The sequence below is a fragment of the Simochromis diagramma genome, unplaced genomic scaffold (assembly GCF_900408965.1).
Source record: "Simochromis diagramma unplaced genomic scaffold, fSimDia1.1 OVJJ01000334.1, whole genome shotgun sequence".
Lineage (NCBI taxonomy): Eukaryota > Metazoa > Chordata > Actinopteri > Cichliformes > Cichlidae > Simochromis > Simochromis diagramma.
In genome coordinates, this window is record NW_024386764.1 from 4,944,310 (window position 1) to 4,962,991 (window position 18,682).

Genomic DNA, 18,682 nt, shown 5'->3' on the forward strand with positions numbered 1-18,682 from the left:
ACAGAGCAATAAAATAAAAGTAATACATCTAACTTATAATGTAGTGTCCTTACAAAGCAGCAGGAGCTTCACATACCTACTGCATTTCCATCAATCTGCTGTCAATCTGTCACACATCTGATAAAAGTGGAAATAATTTCATTTTTTAGGATGCAAAATATTGGTTTTATAGTGTTTTTTTATTTATTTATTTGCCTAAATTAATACATACATAAATAAAAAGCTCATAGAAATTAATTATTAAACCACTAAGAGTTAGTAACACCCCAAAAATAAAAAAATAAAAAATAGAGAGAAAAGGACAATAAGAAAGAGGGTCTAAAATAATGTGTATCTACATGTGAGTGCATGAGTGTAACCGCTGGGTTTGTAGTTCTGTTTCTGCGTACACCTACCCAACATAATCCCACTTCTGTGTCTTTCTGTATTCATCCGCCTGTCTGTGTTTGTGCACGCGCATACACATGCGGTACAACACCACCGCGGTGGCAGGGTGCATCCATCATGATAAACCGGGAGACTCGGCGACTGTCACATGCAATCACACTTCACTACGGTTCACAGGACTTCAAAGTGAAAATGAATGATAGCTCATCGACATGAAGACTTCATATATCTTCGTTTTTTTTTTCTTGCTCTTTTCTGTCTTTTATTTTTGGGAAGAGACTTGTATCTTTTCTCCCAGCCCCCCTTCGTTGTGAGGCTAATCGTTTTTGTCCATGGCTGGACACACAAGTTAAAAATAAATAATAAAAAAATACATTCTGCCACCTCAGTTTGTAAGAGAATCTAAATGAGTAACACAGATTTTCAGAAATAAATTCAAAGTTTGCTTGTCCCACAAAATGCATTCATGTAAAGTGTGAGTAAAGCTGTAACAGACTTAAAGCTGCAATAGGCGTTGTATGGCCACCAGGGGGCTCCAAGAGTACCTCACCAGTGCATTCTGTTTATCGTGATGTTAATTGGGTTAACGAGTTCTTTTATTTCTTTCTTTTTCTTATTCTGTGTTATTTCCTGTTTTGTTAGGAACATGTCACCTTCCTTTTATGTCTTGCGTGTTGATTTTTTTCTTTTTTATTCAATTTTTGGTTTGGTTTGTCTTTTTGACATCATCATTACACCATTGTTACTCTTCTTTGCTCTTTTGTGTTGGTCTGAGTTGAATACATTTTGCCATCAAAGTGTGACTGCTGGGATCAGCATGCCCTCCAACTTGTTTTGACTGACATTTTTCCACATGGACATTACAAGCAAGGATCTATAAGCCAACTACAAGCAGACTAGAAAATAACGCATTAAGAACAACTACACCAGTGGTGTCGGCTGCTGTCCATTTGCATTTTTGCAAGCAGGTAACCCCATCCTTACCCTACGCTGCTTAATGCACGTATCTGGCAGATTACTGGTGCTTCCCAGTTGTTTATCTTGCTGTGTGCCTTCCCCTGTGCCCTCATTACTTTTGCTTCCTTATTTTTTGGTTATCTACTTGGACTCCTTCTTGATTTCCTTTGTTATCACCTCTTGTAATTTTATTTACTTCTCTGCAGTCGATCCTGTACATGATCCCAATGTCCTGCACTTGGTGTTTCCCCTGTGAACATACCAATATTACTTTATCAAGCCCTGCTGACATATCGATAAACATAATCCTACCTTGCCAACATGAGCATCAAAGAAAGTGTCTGCATCCCTGACTTGTTTAATCATTTATGTTTGGCTATTAACCAAGCAGCCACCATTTATCAGGTAACAGTAATCTAAGTTACTGATTACTAATAGTAAAAACAGTGTTTCAAGAGAAGCAAAGCATAAAAATACAGATACAGCTTTTAAACTATCAGTATTTGTTAACCTCAGTGAGCACTTGAAAACATAACCCATGCATGAATTGCTGCACTCTGGGGATTCAAACCCTTGACCTTTGCAACTCCAGAGGAGGTTATTTTAGAGACCACGCCACTGGGGGACGTGGCTTTTAACTCACGTTCTCACAAGTTCTCACAAGTTCTCACAAGCTGAAGCAATGATGCTGCTTTTGCAAAACTGGGCTCTGTTTGTTCGTTTCAATGTAACAAGCATCCAAAGGGAGAAAATTTACAAAGAAGATGCATCATGCATGCTTCCATCCCAATGAAGCCTTGATGAAAATGCAGAGAATGACAGCAATATATCAGTTTGAAAGTTAATGTGAACAATGGCAAGTATTAAACTTGTTAGATTTGTAACTGCTAAAAAGTCAACTGAGACACAATAATGCCAACTCTCTAACTGCTTCAGCGCAGGCAAGGGTAGCTTTTAATCTAGTAATGACTCTGAAATGACAGTATGCTTAAAAAAAAAACAAAAAACTAAAGATCCTGGTATAGACCTCCTCGCCTCTCCCTCTCTCACTCTCTGCACTCTGTCCCAGGCTCTGCTCTTGCTCTCTAAGCTGTTTGATTGGCACATGCTTTCACTTAATGAGGGATAATTACTAAGGAAAACAAGTGGGAGAGCACATCTGCTCAGTGTAAAAAGAAGTCCAGGCCTGGTGCAATCTGTCAGACAGGGCTTTCAGGTTGTGTGTGTGAATGCCTTACCCACCTTCAGCGGCCCCCCAGTCCTACATAAACCCTCCAGGACCCTCCCTACACGCCGTCCCGACGAGAAGCAGATTAATATGAATCAGCATGTGGCTGTAAACACTCGACGGGAAGAGTGTATATCTATGTGCGTTGACATGCATAGGAAATGACCCGGGGTATCTGTGGAGGACTGGCTATGGGCCACGGCAGGAAGGGCAAGAGGCCAGTGGGGACATCAACATCCCAATCAGTGTCCTGCTGCCAGAGCTGTTGTTCTCCAGCTCCTATCGCACTGTTTTGTTTGCTTTTACACAATGCTACACTGTACTAGTAGTAAAATACTCAGGTAGCTGCAATTCTTCCCAGACACATCCACATAGTGCTCATAAATCATCTCTGCTAAACGGTCTCTTAATGACCTGCCTTTGTGTACAGTTAGAATGGGAACTTGTCATGTTTAAATTGTGAAATTATAATTTACTGTATTACTCAGTGAAACTGAGTTGCCAGATATTAAAAATTTTGACAGAATATTCTGTAGGTTTAATTTGTAATTTGTACTTCACATTCTTGATTACAGCTACTTAACAGAAATAGTGGCAGCACACATACATTAGCCAAAATGAGGAGAGAATTCACATGCTACTTTTCAAGCAAAAAGCACAGCGCAGCTTTGGGTAACCTAGATCAAATCATTTCATTTTATCTGCCTCATAATTTAACACAAAGTCGCTCCAGATGAGCACGTTGTGTGGCAAGTGTGTGACCCATTGGTTTGTCACTCAGTGTAATCGCTAAGGTGTAATCAATATAAATTCAACTATAATTAACATATATTTTATCTATCCGTTTGACAGCTTCAAAAGTTACCAAATATTTTTTTATCTATTTTAAATACATTTTTAAAAATGAGGATTTTTTTTTTAAATTATCACATGCAAACTGGATCTGACGTTTGACAGCCTTTTAACCTTCCGACACTTTTGTCCACCCTTCATGCCCCCGCCTCGGCAGCTCCTTACCACCCACCCACTAAAAGAACAACAGGGTTTTGCTTTCTTGCCCTGCACTGACCCAGTTCCCACTAATTACCCGCAAAGTATACATCAAAGCCGGGAAAATCTACAGATCTGCGACAACCAGGCAGAGTAAGAAAAAACAGGACTATCCCCAACCTAGTCACCCTGAGCTGTTACCGATACAGCCGCGTGAGTTTGTCTGTATTTTTGTGCATGCGTGCGAAGTGGTGTCAGCCGATACAAAAGGCAAGACGGTGAACTTATAAATAGAACGGTCATTGTTTCGACATGGGTAATTTCGGGTGTCGGAATTGTTCCTGACACTGTCAGCTGTGTGGCTTAGCCGAGGGGGAAGGCGGCAGAGGTGATGGATGAGTGAGGTCATGAAGTCTAGAGTCAGCTGATGGGATAACATGCATATACACACAGAAACAGAGAAATAAATATTACTAATAGCATCAAAGCATGGAATCAAATACAAACTATAACATGCATTAAGGCCATTGAGCATAATTGCACTCTTTTTTTCTCTTTTACGCCTTCCCTCTCTCTCTCTCTCTCACACACACACACACACACACACACACACACACACACACACACACACACACACACACATAGTTATCATTGGGCAGGGGGCAAAGGGGATGGTTTGCTTTCTTATGACACAGTCTATTACTAAATTGAGCTGGCAGGTAATTCTAAGGCAAATAAATGCCAGCAGGTTTAACACAAGGAGAGGTCTTTGGGGTGGCGGCAAGAGCAATGACAGAAATTCTTTGGCCTCTTTTGACAGGAAGCCTATTATTCTCGCCGCTTTATTTTCCCAGGCTAGTTTTTAAAACTGATCTCTCCAAGAGAACTCCCCGCCCTAACAATCAGTCCTTCCCCATCTGAACCACTGCAGCTGGTTCTTTGGTTCTGCTGGTCTGTGTCTTTACTCCCTAGACTTAATATTTACATTCTATGAGAATGAAGGCTGATTTTTTTTGTCTACCCTTCAGTTAATTTCAAGGGTACTTGGGTGAACATTTTAGTAAAGTATTTTCTGTACACAAACCTTGATGCTAAGGTTGTGAAATAAGCCTCTCCATCTGTAAGAAATCCTCCCTTCAAACAGGTGAACAAGCGCTTGTATGAAATATTGCAGCACAGCTCTAATTTTAATGTTGTTTATTTAAACTAAAATAAACATTAAAAAAATATAACAAAAAAAAGATGAAAAGAGGCAACAGGGGAAAGAAATAAAAGTACAAGTTGAGACAAAACACACTATAAATATACTACTTTAAAAAAAAACAGCTGAGCTACATCCTCATTATAAGTGCCATCTCAGACGGGCATGGTGGGAATCGGTGCTGACCTTGGTATCCCGTTTGAATATTGTTTTAATGCCGCGTCTGGTAATTGAGAATGCAACGCAAACAGTGGACTCTTTTTCAAAGGGAAAGTTATTTTCCCAGGCAGTGGGAATGCAAACAATGAAAGAAGTGTATTTATTTGTTTGTTCATAATTATCCAACAGACTCATTAAAATATGGATTTATAAATAAATCTCCATGATTTTACCTATGACTACATTAATTTAAACATTTCATCACCCACTGCTGTATAATAATAATTTGTACGCAAAATATTTATGTTACAAAGTTGCATTTGCAGTATTTTAGTTTATTTCAGTAGATAAGGAATTAAAATTAAATTCAATAATTAGAAAAAAATAATTAGTGAAAGCATATTAACTAATACAAGAAATGATGAAATATTCACAATCACTTGCTATCTCTGTGCAACCAGTAAATTCCACTGTACTGGGAGAGATGGCTGCTGCTTTAAATTGCGTGTGATCAGCGCTACGGCAGACAATGAATAAGGATGTCAGGGGAATTGAGGGGAATATGGTTCCTGTTTTCTCAAACAGTCCAAAATGAAAAACATTTCCCTCTGTAATCTGGCCAGTGAGAGCTCTGCCATGTGTGCACATCGACACTCTCGACTGTGTCACTGCATTAGTTTGCAGAGTGAGTTTATAGGCAGTAAAACTGTGTTACAACACAGTTTGGACCACTTCAACGTTTGCTGACTGATATTTTGCACGTGTTTCATTGAATCTTTGTTTGATTACATTGAACGGAAATTCCACGAGCATAACTTCTACAAAAATCTTAGTGTATATATACATTTAAAAGTAGCATTCCTAAAAATAAAAAAAAAACGTGGCAAGCTGCAGTTATAAATGGTACAGTAGGAAAATATAAGAAGGAGTACAGGAGGGGAATGCTGTGGCTGTGAATGGGCCAGTTGTGCAGGTCCAGATGAATGGGCCGGAGATGCCTGACTGTGAAACTGGATCCAGGTCCTGCTGTTTTGGTTTCTTCTGCCAAATGAGAAATTAAAATAACTTCTAACTCCTAGGTTTGTAGGGCGTTGATGGTAGCGGTGACAAGCGATCACACACATTGTCCAGATACACATGCACACAGACATTCACAATGCTTAACGGGCTGTTATGTTCAGCAAAAAATAAAAAAATAAAAAGCCAGACTTTACACAAGAAATCGAAATGCAGGATCACACATGTACCACTATGTGCCAGTTCTTTGCATACACTTTCCTTCTTCTTTTAAATTTTTGTTGTGAGATTATTTTGAATTGAGGTAAAATGTATATAATAAATAACAATATTTGCTTTGTTTGCACAAAAAACAAGCAACATGAGAAACGGAAAATTTATTTGAGCTCTGAAATATTTACAAGCCAGAGCATTGCATTTAAGAACATGAAAATCTTTTTTTAAATTTTTGATTTTTTTTTTACTTGATGTTTGCATGGCAAAGCTGAGGACCATTAGCAAAATTACACTTTTGCACAGGCAGCGCATTGCTTGATCTATCAGCAAATATCTAACTGAGCTGGTAAATTTAAATGAAAGCATAAAAAAATACACTGTGCAAAGATGTTAAAAATGACGAACCACTGAAAACCTCATCTCACATTCAGACAGGAAGTGGAATTAAAACTGAACTGAGGTCTTTTAAATACATACATGTTGCTGGTTTGAGACATTTTTACCTGAAAGGGATAAAGTGTTGGCAGGCAAAACTGGATACAGATCGGTGATTCTGTGTTAAAGCTGTCGGTTTGTATTTTGGGGCAACATTAAGTACTTTTCAGCTGAGAACTCGTTAAGTGACGAGGAAGGTTGAGCTAACAAAAAAACTTTAATCTTTAAAAGCATTTGCTGTGGTTTTTCATTTCCACTTGGTCAGTTAGAGTGAGCAGAGGTCAGATATTAGCATATTATAAAGTCCGGTCAATGCAGTAACATCCAGTTACACTAAATCTGTTAACATCAAATTTAATCTCAATTTTTTTACAGAAGTAATCTCTGATGTTTTGTAGTCTCTGACCTACTGACCAAAGAGGAGAAATCACCTCTTCTCAAACAATCGCTTCAGATGCTCTAAAAGCATGGCTCACTTATACAGCAAATCTCCCATATGGTAAAAATCAATAAGCGGTGCGAGACTCTATTGATCATATCTGTATCATGGATGCATACTGACGTCCACCAGCCAAGCACGTGTAAATGTGTGTTGATGTAAGTGGACTGGGTAGAGGAGTTCATTACAATGCAAACAATATTTTTTTGAAACCTTTAGCTGCTTTAAAATTACACCTCAGTCTTCCTTTGGATTATCAGGAGTGTTTTATTTACTTTGTGAGCATCTAAAGTGAAGTAACTGGAGTGCAATGCAATGGGAAGGAGCGGAGGCGGGGGGAGGGGACAGTTACATGGACCAACTTTTTGGCAAAACCAAACCAGCATACAACTGCCTCATTCTTCCTTGGCGTGTACAAATATCTCTTCTAAAGTCATCTTTATCCCACAGGGACAGAACACCTGTAGACTCGCCGCCGTGTTCATGTCATTAAAAAAAAAAGAAAATGTTGTTGTCATCAATTCCTATGATATAAAAGAACTTAATGTGATATGAATGAAACGGCTCAGATAAATTCTCTCATTGATTTCTCTATATATTTGCAGTGTAACGACAAGGCACAGGGCTGCCCTCCGCAGGAAGCGAATGGCCATAACAGAAATAAAAGGATGCATTCTTGAAAAAAACCCAAAAAACTGAAAACAAACCACAGGGACTCGTTGCGCTCTCCACGACTTACTGAGAACGATCGTTACCCTAACATTTTCTTTCCAACTCCGTAACTTCCTTCCTCTCTACTTTGTTTTCTCCCTTGCCTCTTTTCATCCCCCCGCCCGCCCAATGTCTCTCTCGGCACCTCAAAGTTATTGATAGTTTAAAGTTATGGGCTAATAATAAGATGGACACTGCATGGCCAGGAGCCTATTATACCCAGGTAATGGATAGTGAGGGGATTTTGAATGACATTGCCAAGAGATTGGATGACGGAGGATGGAGCAATTTATGGCCTCCCCAAAGAGCCCCTGTTCCCCTTTTCTCTCTCGCTGACACGCGCGCACACGCTATTCGCTGCTATTTATCTCTAGCTTGATAAGGAGGCAGATGAGGCATGTCTGCATTTATGGTGAAGATGTTCATAAAAACTACCGGCTCAGAGCAGGAAGTTAGAATTGAGTCGGGGGAACATCATATCTGCTCCAAACTCCACATGGTTCTCTTTAAAAACTACGGTAAAATCCCATATATTAGTTTTTCATTTCTGATGTGTTTGGTTTGACATGAAATGTGACTTGCAGCTGTTGCTGTGGGTTTTTACATCTACTGAGCATTAGAAGTGTTTACAATAGTGCCGCATTAACCAATACTCCCTAAAATAAAAATATTTCTCTATAGCTTTACAAGAAAGCACTACACACGAGCCATCGGACCAATCAAGAAAAATATCAACATTTCTGCCTTCTTGTTTTGCCAAACAGAATTATTAAACAACTCAAATAACTTCTGCACAGATGACACGCACATGTCGGATACTTTCACCCAAAACGAAGCAGCAGCGAGGGCTGAGATTCAGAGCCCTCGCTGCACAGAGAAGCAGACGTACAGTGCATCTGTGTGCCCGGTCTTCAGTATGTTTGCTCGTAATGGCCCGCTGCAGCTGGTTTGCACTGAGAAATAACAGTAAGGGTAGACATACTTCAGGAAGAAGGGAGCAGGAAGAAGACGAGCGAGGAGGGCACGAGGGAGAGCAATGAAAAAGGCTTGTCAACATTATCTGTTTTATTGATTTAACAGTAAAGGCTTGCCGCTTAAGCTTTATGTTGCTTTGGCTGGCCCATTGAAAATACAACAGCTGCAAATAAAAAACGATTTCCTAAAAAACCTGAACGTTCTTATTTATTTATTTGCTTTTTTTTTTTTTAAATCTTATTCCCATCGCCCACTCACTAGCTCAGGTTGTGCATGCATCGTTGTTAAGGTTTTACACATTTCATCATCTTTACGAGCATCATTACAGAGGGACCATATTTTGCTGGACTCTCCCACACCAAAGGGATCCATGACACTATAGAAGGCAATAGCATCTACACGACCGTAATGACACTATAACGCAAGGTTTAATTAACATATTAAGAGGGTCATTAAACAAAATTAAAATATAAAAACAGGCTCAATTAAACACAAGGAAATCTTTAAGCCTAAACCTTCAAATCATAAAAATTTGCAAAGAAAATTTGTATCATTTTAGCCTTTGCACTTTCATTTTTTTATGTTTTTATTTTATTTCTGTCATTATTTTTTTTACATTCTATAAACTGCAGCTGACCAAAAAAAAATCATATGAATCTTTCAGTGTTTTCTGCAAGTTAAAATTGTTTAGTCAAACATATATGGACCTCATCTGTTGAATTTGTTTAAAACAGATGCTCACACAGAACCTAACCTAGAACAGAAGTCACTCAAAGGTGTAGGGATAACAGTTAAATGGTTTATAGTGGCACCTGCAAGCAGAGATGGCTGAGGAGGAATTATTAATGATGACTGTCCTGATTACAGGATCAGTTCATCAATTCAGTCACTGGAGAACGAATCATGGTACCAGATTTTTCACGGTTGTGCAAGAGAAAAATATCCAAACTCGGCTGAACAACGTGGGGCCAAAATCAAAAATCTTCTGCAGACAATGAATTTCTGTACAAAGAGTCATGAGAGTTTATTCGGCAGCTGTCAAGATATTTCAGTATGGACAAAAGTTTGACCAACACCCACAAGCAGACACTGATAGAACAACTTAGAGTTACTTTTAGCGAATAGGAAAAGTAAAAATACCATGCTGACTCCCCTTCCTCCCCAGGTTATCTGACTTTTGTCAGTAAAGAAAATTAAAGCACAAACATGAGCATGTTGGAGCACATTTACACCAACAACCCTCTTAAACCTTTTTAATTATTTCATTTTCGTTGTTTTTAGCATGTTGTCTGGTAGCTCGTTTCATAGGTGAAGTAAAAATTCTCCATCTTTAATTGTCACAGTGAGAACAGCGGGGTCAAAAGAGCAGAGTGCAGCCTGGTAGGGTTCCTCAAAGAGCCACTATGTAGCTCTTTTATCACAGAGCAGCTGGGTATTACCACAGGCCTCTTATAGCTGCCCAAAAGTCCCAACAGCACCAAGACACACACACACAAACACACAAAGGAACTATGCATGGTCTGTCCATTACCTTTGAAAGTATGTAGTAAGACAAAGAAAGTATTTAATATTAAGAAATTGTATTTGTAATCTGTGATGTCAAAAGTGTAACTGCAAATATTTCATTTCTTTATTTAAACCTAAGGCCTGAGGCGAGCCGTCTCTGAGGCTGCTTATTTTACATTTTGATCCCAAACTTTGCCATTTTGCAATATACCCACAATACATTGCTGGAAAGAAAACCAGAGATCCAAGAGAATAACAGAGGCTGGACAGCGGCAGACACGCCGCTGCATGGAAAACAATAGAAATCCATGTTATGCATTAGCATGCAAAGCAGTGCATTTGTATAATAAGAGCCCAGAAAGAAAACCTTCTTCATTAATTACTGTCGACACAGAAAAAAATATAATGAGATATGAGGAAGAAACAGAAACTATTTATGGTAACCAAGGAGCCGGACATAATGATCAGACCGCAGCTGAAACCTCTATTGATTTTCCCTTTAAATATACAACTCAATTAAAGATACAGCTGATTAAAAGACAACTACAAATCGCAGCAGCAGATCTGGAGACGCTGCCGAGGCTGGCTGACCCGGGGCCGCCCGCTGCAGTGAGAGAATTACATGATTTCATATCCGAGGCTTCCCCGCAATCACTGCTGAGGAAAGTAAGGCTTCAGAATACTCTTTTTTTTTTTTTGTTTCATATTGTGACCATTTTAAAATGGAGCCGTAATGGCCACAGACACACCTCATGAATTTTGCTGTATTATTTTAAACAGTGCCAATAAAAAATATATATATATATATATCTTTGTTCAAAGTTTGTGGCAGTCAAACTGCTAACTTTCAGCACTAAAAGCCTAAAAACCAACGTTGATAAGGCACAAAAAAACAAGAGTAATGCTGACCTCTGAATACATAAAACACAAATAATCAAACAAACAATACAAACCCACTTTCCTTGTTAAAATGAAGCACCTCCTTAACACAAGCCAGACCGGAGCTCTTTTTTCCCCCTTTCTGCCTCAGCCTTGTCACTGACAAATAAAAACCTTGACAGTCTGTGTACCCTCACCATGTGAGAAGGGCAGAATTACAATGTATAATGGAAAACCTTTCTGTTTCTCACTGATGAAAAAAAGCTGTTAAAAGTCTGAACTTTTTTTCAAGTTGTTCAAAAGTTTTCGCCACAGCCTTATTCCATTTTTTTTCTTTATGACAAGTTTTTCAAAAATACGTGCGATATGAAGGTACTTCTCTCATTGGAGATATTACAACTGAGAGAATTATGCATGCTTGGATTTGTTTATTTCAAAAGACGTCTCATTGTAATTATAGTGTAAATAACAAGCGTATTATTTCTATACGCTATAATCAATACAGATCGCCAGGCGAGCTTTTGCATGCGTAAACGTATTGCAGTCACGACTGATATTATTTTCCCGAATATTGTTTAGGTTTCGAGACTTTCACACACTGAACACAACATCTGTGAGCTGAGTGTGTGTGTGTGTGTGTGTGTGTGTACCTGTAGGGAGTTTAGGAGGATGAAGACGTAGGCCATTACAATGGATAGAGGAACCAAAACACCGCACAGCCACGTCAGTCCAAGGATGGGCAGCAACACCAACACTGCTTTCACTGCAGCCCTGTACCCACAAACACAACAACCAATCACACCAATCTAAAGTAGCTGATTGAGCTGAGCAAACCATGTAAAATGTATTTAATTATTTCCTTCAGGTTCTCCTTCTGATCATCTATTCAATTTCCAACTTTCCCAACTTTTTATTTTTTTTTGTCAAAACTGAGAAGCTCCGGTGAGCCAGTTGTTCCATATACAAGCCTATACAGCTGGAAGGCTCACGGGGTGAAAACTTCCCACCTTAAATCCACCTTAATTCTGTTTAGAGTGGAATTAGCGTTCCGCTTAGGTGACCGCCAAACCGCAACAGCTGTCTGTGTGTTCTCGTGTGTGTGACATGGCATGCGACGGGCCCTAGTTTATTCAGCGGAGGAATGTGTTTGAGTTTCCGAGATGGCTGCCACCCAGGCAAATAGTTCAAGGCCTGTTTTGAAAACCTTCATAAAGCACCTACTGTGAGCCCCAGTGGACTAAGGTAGGTTCAAACACGCCCACAATCATGATTTCATCTGCTAGGATTACATAGAAGCTTGCAGGATTTTACTCCAATCCCACTGAAGTGAAAAGACAGCAGGGACGCAGCCTGGGATGGTGCTTTTGTACGGACATCACAGTGCAACAGCAACGGAGACGTCAGCGTACCAAGGCAGGTTTAGCAATGGTAGATGGTATGGAACAAGAAAAGTTAACTGTACAAAACTCCGGGACTTGAGTTAGTGATTTGCACGCATGCTACATTTCAAATTAACACTAAATTAATCCAAACTAAAATAAGTTAACAAACATATCATATGTATTTATATATTTTTCTTTTAAATTGAAAGAATATAAATTTGTCAGTTAGTAACATAATCTTTCAATTCCAAACAACACCATAGTTTGAATTATTTCTATGACATAAGCACAAGTTAAATATACTGTTGCAAGACAATATATACAATTTGGCATGACTTAAACGATATTAAACACTGAGAGTATAACATTGCAATCAGTTAAGTCCTTTATATGGCTATCACTAATAAAATCCACTCAAAAGTATTCCTCTCTCTCGCCTGATAAACAAAAGCCACTGATTTAAAATGACAAAATGCAGTACAAAATCACTTAACGACTACAGCTTGTCCGTTTCAAGGCCTCTGGCCGAGGCCAATACACATTAAAAAGAGGACAAATGGTGCCTCCTTGTGGTTGGTACCTGATCTGTTCATACGCTCGCTCCACCGGACTGGCTCCCATGGCCAACATGATGGACCTTCTCTTGGCTGTGGAGATTGTGATGACCACAACCCTGGTTAATACCAATATGTTCACCTTCAAAATAAAATCAGGAGAGTACAGAAATGAGGAAGAAGCAAAGATTCCACAGAGACCGTCATAAAAGAAAGTAAATACAAATATCTAAGGAGAGGTAGTAACATTAGGTTTTATAGTCCAAAACTATTATCCCTGTTATGCTCTATTTTAACAACATCAGTTCAGCTAATTATAATTCAATTTGCTGACCATGATGATGAAGATGACAGGCCCAGCAAAACCCCAGATAATGCCATTCTGCAGACTGAGCCAGCAGTAGTCATCAGCCGAGTACTTGCTCGGGGCTGACGCTAGTGTGATGGTGACTATCAGCACAGGCAGACCTGGTTAGATTGAGAGGTTTTAAAAAATACACACAGAGGAGGTAAAAGCACTGATGTTTTGTTGAATCGCACATATAGAGAGTCAGTTAGAGCACTGCACATTACACAGTGCAACAAATCAACTACTTCCACAACAAAAACCTGGCAGCCCGTCTGCATGTGTAACGATAAGGAACAATTTGGTTTGGTCATGTAACTGTACCCCAGCCGATGAGATAGTAATATTTCATATGTTGCTCTTCGCTTAGGTTGACTGCAACCACCTTGCTCCAGAGCAGCAGACCCTCCACCAGCATCCAGCTAAATGCCGCCATGAAGAAGAGATGGAGCAGCGCCGCCACGAGCGTACAAGCCACCTTAAAACACACAAGCACAGGCATAAACATAAGATTTGTCATTATGAGATGAAAGTTGCATTAGTGATACTAAGTAATAAAAGTCAAGAATGGCTACAAGCCTTAACTACACACACAAATGAAAAATGTTTAAACTGTATGTTTAAGACGAAATATCCCATTGACATCATTATCAATCCCACGATCACAGATAACTGTATGCATGCTTTTGTAGCCTCTATTCAGCAAATGTTAGTTTGTGTAAATGAATGATTATGATTTATTTGCAATAGGAATTAAAAACCAACTAAAGACATGTTTTTTTCATTTAGACAGTCATTTCAAATATTTCTAAGCTTCAGCTAAATACTGCACAATTCATATGTAGGTGTTATAAATGCTCTGTATTTTCTTAAATCTAGATTTAAATCACTTGCTTGTTTCACTGTAAAAATACTGCAAATAGGTGCAACTCTAACAATATTTAATGATACCCTCTATAAAGGTTATGAAATCTGCAAACCTACTTTTAAAAATCAACATAACATTTACCTTGTTGTGAATGGCTGAGCCGCTGCACAGCAGAATCACCTGGGCACAGATAAGGGCAACGAACAGGTTCTTGTGAATGGACGTCCTGTCGGATTTGGGGATACTGTGGATACAGAGGGGGATAACAAAACCTCATCCAAAGGAAGATATATGCTATGGAGCCTGCTTACACAGCATTGCACCAATCAAATGCTATCTCAGTTATACTGCTAAGATAAGATAAGATAAGATAAGATAAGATAAGATAAGATAAATTTTATTGTCATTGTGCAGTCATACCTAGTACAATAGTACAACAAAATTGGAAGCTATCCCATGTCGGCACTACACAAAACTGTTACCCTATTTCTCTGGTTTTGCAACATTGCTGTTTAACACATGTCACCAATAACATCAATTGAAATGTAAGACAGAGGAGCCACCAGTCATAAATGAGCCAAATATCTGGTCATAAGAAACAGATAGCTGTAACAGACACTATGGTATGTGTAGTGATCTTGCACTTGCGTGTTTTACATGATTATATTAAGGTAAACAAGAAGGGAAGCTGGTACATAATATCACTATGCTCCGGTGCTACACTTCTCAAAAATAGCTGCAGATTGATCAACAGTTAACTGGAATGCTGCCTTCAGGCGGCTGCAGGGATTAGATAAAAGAAATGCTTTTCATACAGAATAAAGGAGCAGAACTAAGAATTGTGCAGAATCTCACTAATTCACAGATTGACTTGGTTCTGAGATGTGACGTAAAATACTGACAACGTGCTTTGTGCCTTCTACCCCCCCACCTGTTTGCATAACTAACTGAAAATGTCACTGGCACTACAATAAGGAAACCATATATGTCACTGTTTCTTCAAACACCCAAAAAGATCAAAACAACTACTCGTATTATCTTTACATGACTTCAATACATTGAATATTTCCATCTCAGACTGAAATATCAAACAAAAAACAGAAAAACAAGAGACAGCTGAAACTGGCTGAGAGGTAAATTAGCTAGAGAGCCTCTCATTATCTGCCCATCAGGCTCATTTCATGTCTGCATCACTGCTTGAGACCACTGTAACCCCGCCGCATGAATACAAGCGTCCTCGGCTTTGTGAGCCTCAGCTTTGTCTCTGGTTGCGAGTGAATTTAAGCGCACAAACACATGTACATCATACATCAGCGTGCGTGAAACGCGAGCCTGCGCTCTCTGTTTTTAGGGCAGTCGTAAATTGCAGAGGCAGCTCCTCTCCAGCTGATCGCGATCCCTCAATGACCGTAATGTTAATTAACAGCTAGAGAATGCCACCATAAACCTTCAGGGTGGACTCACATGTAGACAACAGTAATTACTGGATTAGCGCAAGTCAATACTATCATAGCTTTAGGAACAGAGCAGCAACGATACTACTGATCAGTTATCTCAGCGTGTCTTTCTTATAACATGGCAATGCCCAAATAGGTGTAAGAAATACACAAAAAAATACTTAAATGATATTTGTGCTACATAAATTCCATATAATGAGTCCAAATTATAAGCTTTTAGCATTTTCAAGACCACTATAATAAAGAGAGTTTTTTGCTATTTTGACTTTGGAAATAATGATTATCCTGTTTTCAAAATTATGTAGGTATTTGAGCAACACAATACAGTATACAACATAAAATATGTATAGCAGAACCACTGCATCTGCTTGACACCATGTGTAAAAAGTGACTGCTGTGTTTAGCAGCACAGAAAAAGGTGAGGCTGCTTTGCGTCTCGTGGCTCAGGCAGACAGAAAACAGGCAGCTATTTTCGCATCATAGGCAAGCAGGTCAGGAAAAATCAGTTACTTACTCCAGCACAGTGAACAGCATCAAGGTCACCACCAGAGCACACAGAGATGCGCCACAGCCAATGAATGTCAGCTTGGTCAAAATAAGCTCTTCCTCTGGACTCCACTGGGACAAAAAGGAAAGGCAAGTTGTGGGAGAAAGACAAAAGAGGGGAGAATGTTGTCAGAGAGTCCTAGAGGTTGACGAGCAGCCGTCCCATATCTGAAAAATCCCTCATTTGATCTGAAAGAAAGTGATTTCTTACGTCATCGCTATACATAAATGGTTGCATTTTTATAAACTCAAAATCTTGCTGATGGTATTGTTCTTTGATGAACTTACAAACTTTTATGTTCTTTAGGTAAACAGAGAGAATAGCTGTACTACATTCTACATCCTTCAACACAACAGGCGCAGTATGAGTGACACCTGCTGGCAGACATCATGTACTGCAAATCCTATCCCCAAGATCAAATATTAAACTGGATCTTGATTTAGACAAGCAGTCACGGTAAAAAGTAATTCAAATACATTTAATTCGGTTTTATTTATATAGCATTAAATCACAACAACAGTCACCTTAAAGTGCTTTGTATTGTAAGTTAAAAACCATACAATAATAAAGAATTAAGTACATCCTCCATCAGCTATAATACTATACCATATTAGGACATTTATTCAAAATGTATTCCTTACCAGGTCTTAGATGAACAATAAAAGACCTACTATATCACATCACTATTTATTTAACACAAACTAGAGCAAAATGCAGAAGCAGTATGTGAAAAACTAAGTGCAACTTAAGGCCCAGCAGCTTGTAGAACCACCTTGATCTGCAATAACTTGAAGTAACTTTAATTGTTTCTCACATTTTTCTCATTTTGGGCAAGCTACTGAGCCCAAGTTGTTCTCATTTGCATCTATCAGAGTATGAAGGTGAGATAGACAGAAAGCCCTTACCTAGAAAAAGCATAGAAAAAAAGTTCCTTTATGAATAGGTGCAAATGGGCTAATAAGGTAAGTTGTACAAAGTGCTTTGAGTGCTCAGGTAGAGTAGAAAAGTGCTACATTTGTCATTTACCAACGGCTGCTAGGTGCACAAATCATCACCTCTCCACCACTGTACTTGACAGTTGGTATGAGGTGTTGGTGCCGACATGCTGTGTTTAGCGGCGGTTCTGTGCAATGCACAGGCGGTTCTGTGCATTCTGGCCAAACATCTCCACTTGGGTCTCATGGCTTGCACAACTGTGATTTTGCAAATGCAAAATTGCATGAAATGCATGAAATGTTCATGAAATGTACTTTCATGAACTTTAGCATCATAACTGAGGCCTGAAGTGTAGCTTTGGGGTTTTCTCTGAACATTATCTGAATTTGAAAGCAGACCTGAATGCTCCAGACCAGCCAACTGCTAAAACATCTGCTTTTATAGAGGTGGGCACACTTATCAATGACCATTTATTCACTTCTATTTGCTTAGCAGCCACTTACCATCACAGTGTGTGAATGTGTGTGTGAATGGGTGGATGACTGGATATGTAAAGCGCTTTGGGGTCCTTAGGGACTAGTAAAGCGCTATATAAATACAGGCCATTTACCATTTAATATGTATGGAAGAAGTAACAGTGCACTTAGTTTATCATACACTGCTTTCGCATTTTGGCCTAATATTTGATAAATTAATAAAGATGTGGTGTAATGTAACACGTCTGAGACTGTACTTACGGTACCTCATTTTAAACCCTGATTATTTTTATTATTCCGGATATGCGACGCCATTTTTACCATGAATATGAAATGTATCATAATATACATGTTGTAAAAAAAATGCACCACATAACTCATACCTTTACAAGATTGTTCACAGTTTACCTTAAATAACCTAAAACTTGATGTGTGTGATTTAAACGGGGGCATCACAATCGAGCTCAAGTTACCTGTGATTCGAGGTAATTCATCAGCACTGCAAAGTTTGTTGTATGGTTACACAAACAGGACGTGACACTAGAGCCATCAAGGATCACTGTGCAGCCTTCACTGGACCAGCTACTGGTATTCGTGTGCCTATACACAAGCACAAACACACTCACTGGTAAAGAATCACACTCATATTTAGGACTGAGACATCCTGCAGGGATAGTGACATGTCTTATAAAACATCAAACAATAGGCTACTTCCTACATCATTTATCGAATTAATTGAAATAATACAATTTTCAGGCATATTCATGTGACTGTGCTGTTGGTCAAACTTACGTCAGACTGAAATTCCAGAAGGCACAAACAGGAATAACTCTCTTTGAATACTCCACCTAGAAACAGAATAATGTTTGCATTTGTTTTAATCTTTATCCTCGTTTTAATTTATCTGTGGTTGGTCATCAAACTTTGGCTTATTTTAAATGACTATTTCTTTCTATTCCATGTGCTGCTTGCTAAGTGATGAAAATTACTGTAAAATAAAATGCTGCAACTTATTT

At 38.9% G+C, this 18,682-nt stretch overlaps 1 protein-coding gene across 2 annotated transcripts in view; it reads right to left on the reverse strand.

Annotated features, from left to right (window-relative positions):
* Nucleotides 1-18,682, reverse strand: part of LOC120734006 (adhesion G-protein coupled receptor D2) — a 91,759-nt gene that overhangs the window by 63,281 nt on the left and 9,796 nt on the right. For both annotated transcript variants that reach the window (XM_040032554.1, XM_040032560.1), the window contains exons 13-20: nucleotides 18,459-18,514; nucleotides 18,140-18,266; nucleotides 16,222-16,325; nucleotides 14,392-14,494; nucleotides 13,707-13,860; nucleotides 13,371-13,504; nucleotides 13,063-13,178; nucleotides 11,751-11,871 (exon numbers count right to left, since the gene is read on the reverse strand). In XM_040032554.1, coding sequence (XP_039888488.1) covers nucleotides 11,751-11,871; nucleotides 13,063-13,178; nucleotides 13,371-13,504; nucleotides 13,707-13,860; nucleotides 14,392-14,494; nucleotides 16,222-16,325; nucleotides 18,140-18,266; nucleotides 18,459-18,514 — 915 coding nt within the window. The remainder of the gene's footprint in view (nucleotides 1-11,750; nucleotides 11,872-13,062; nucleotides 13,179-13,370; nucleotides 13,505-13,706; nucleotides 13,861-14,391; nucleotides 14,495-16,221; nucleotides 16,326-18,139; nucleotides 18,267-18,458; nucleotides 18,515-18,682) is intronic.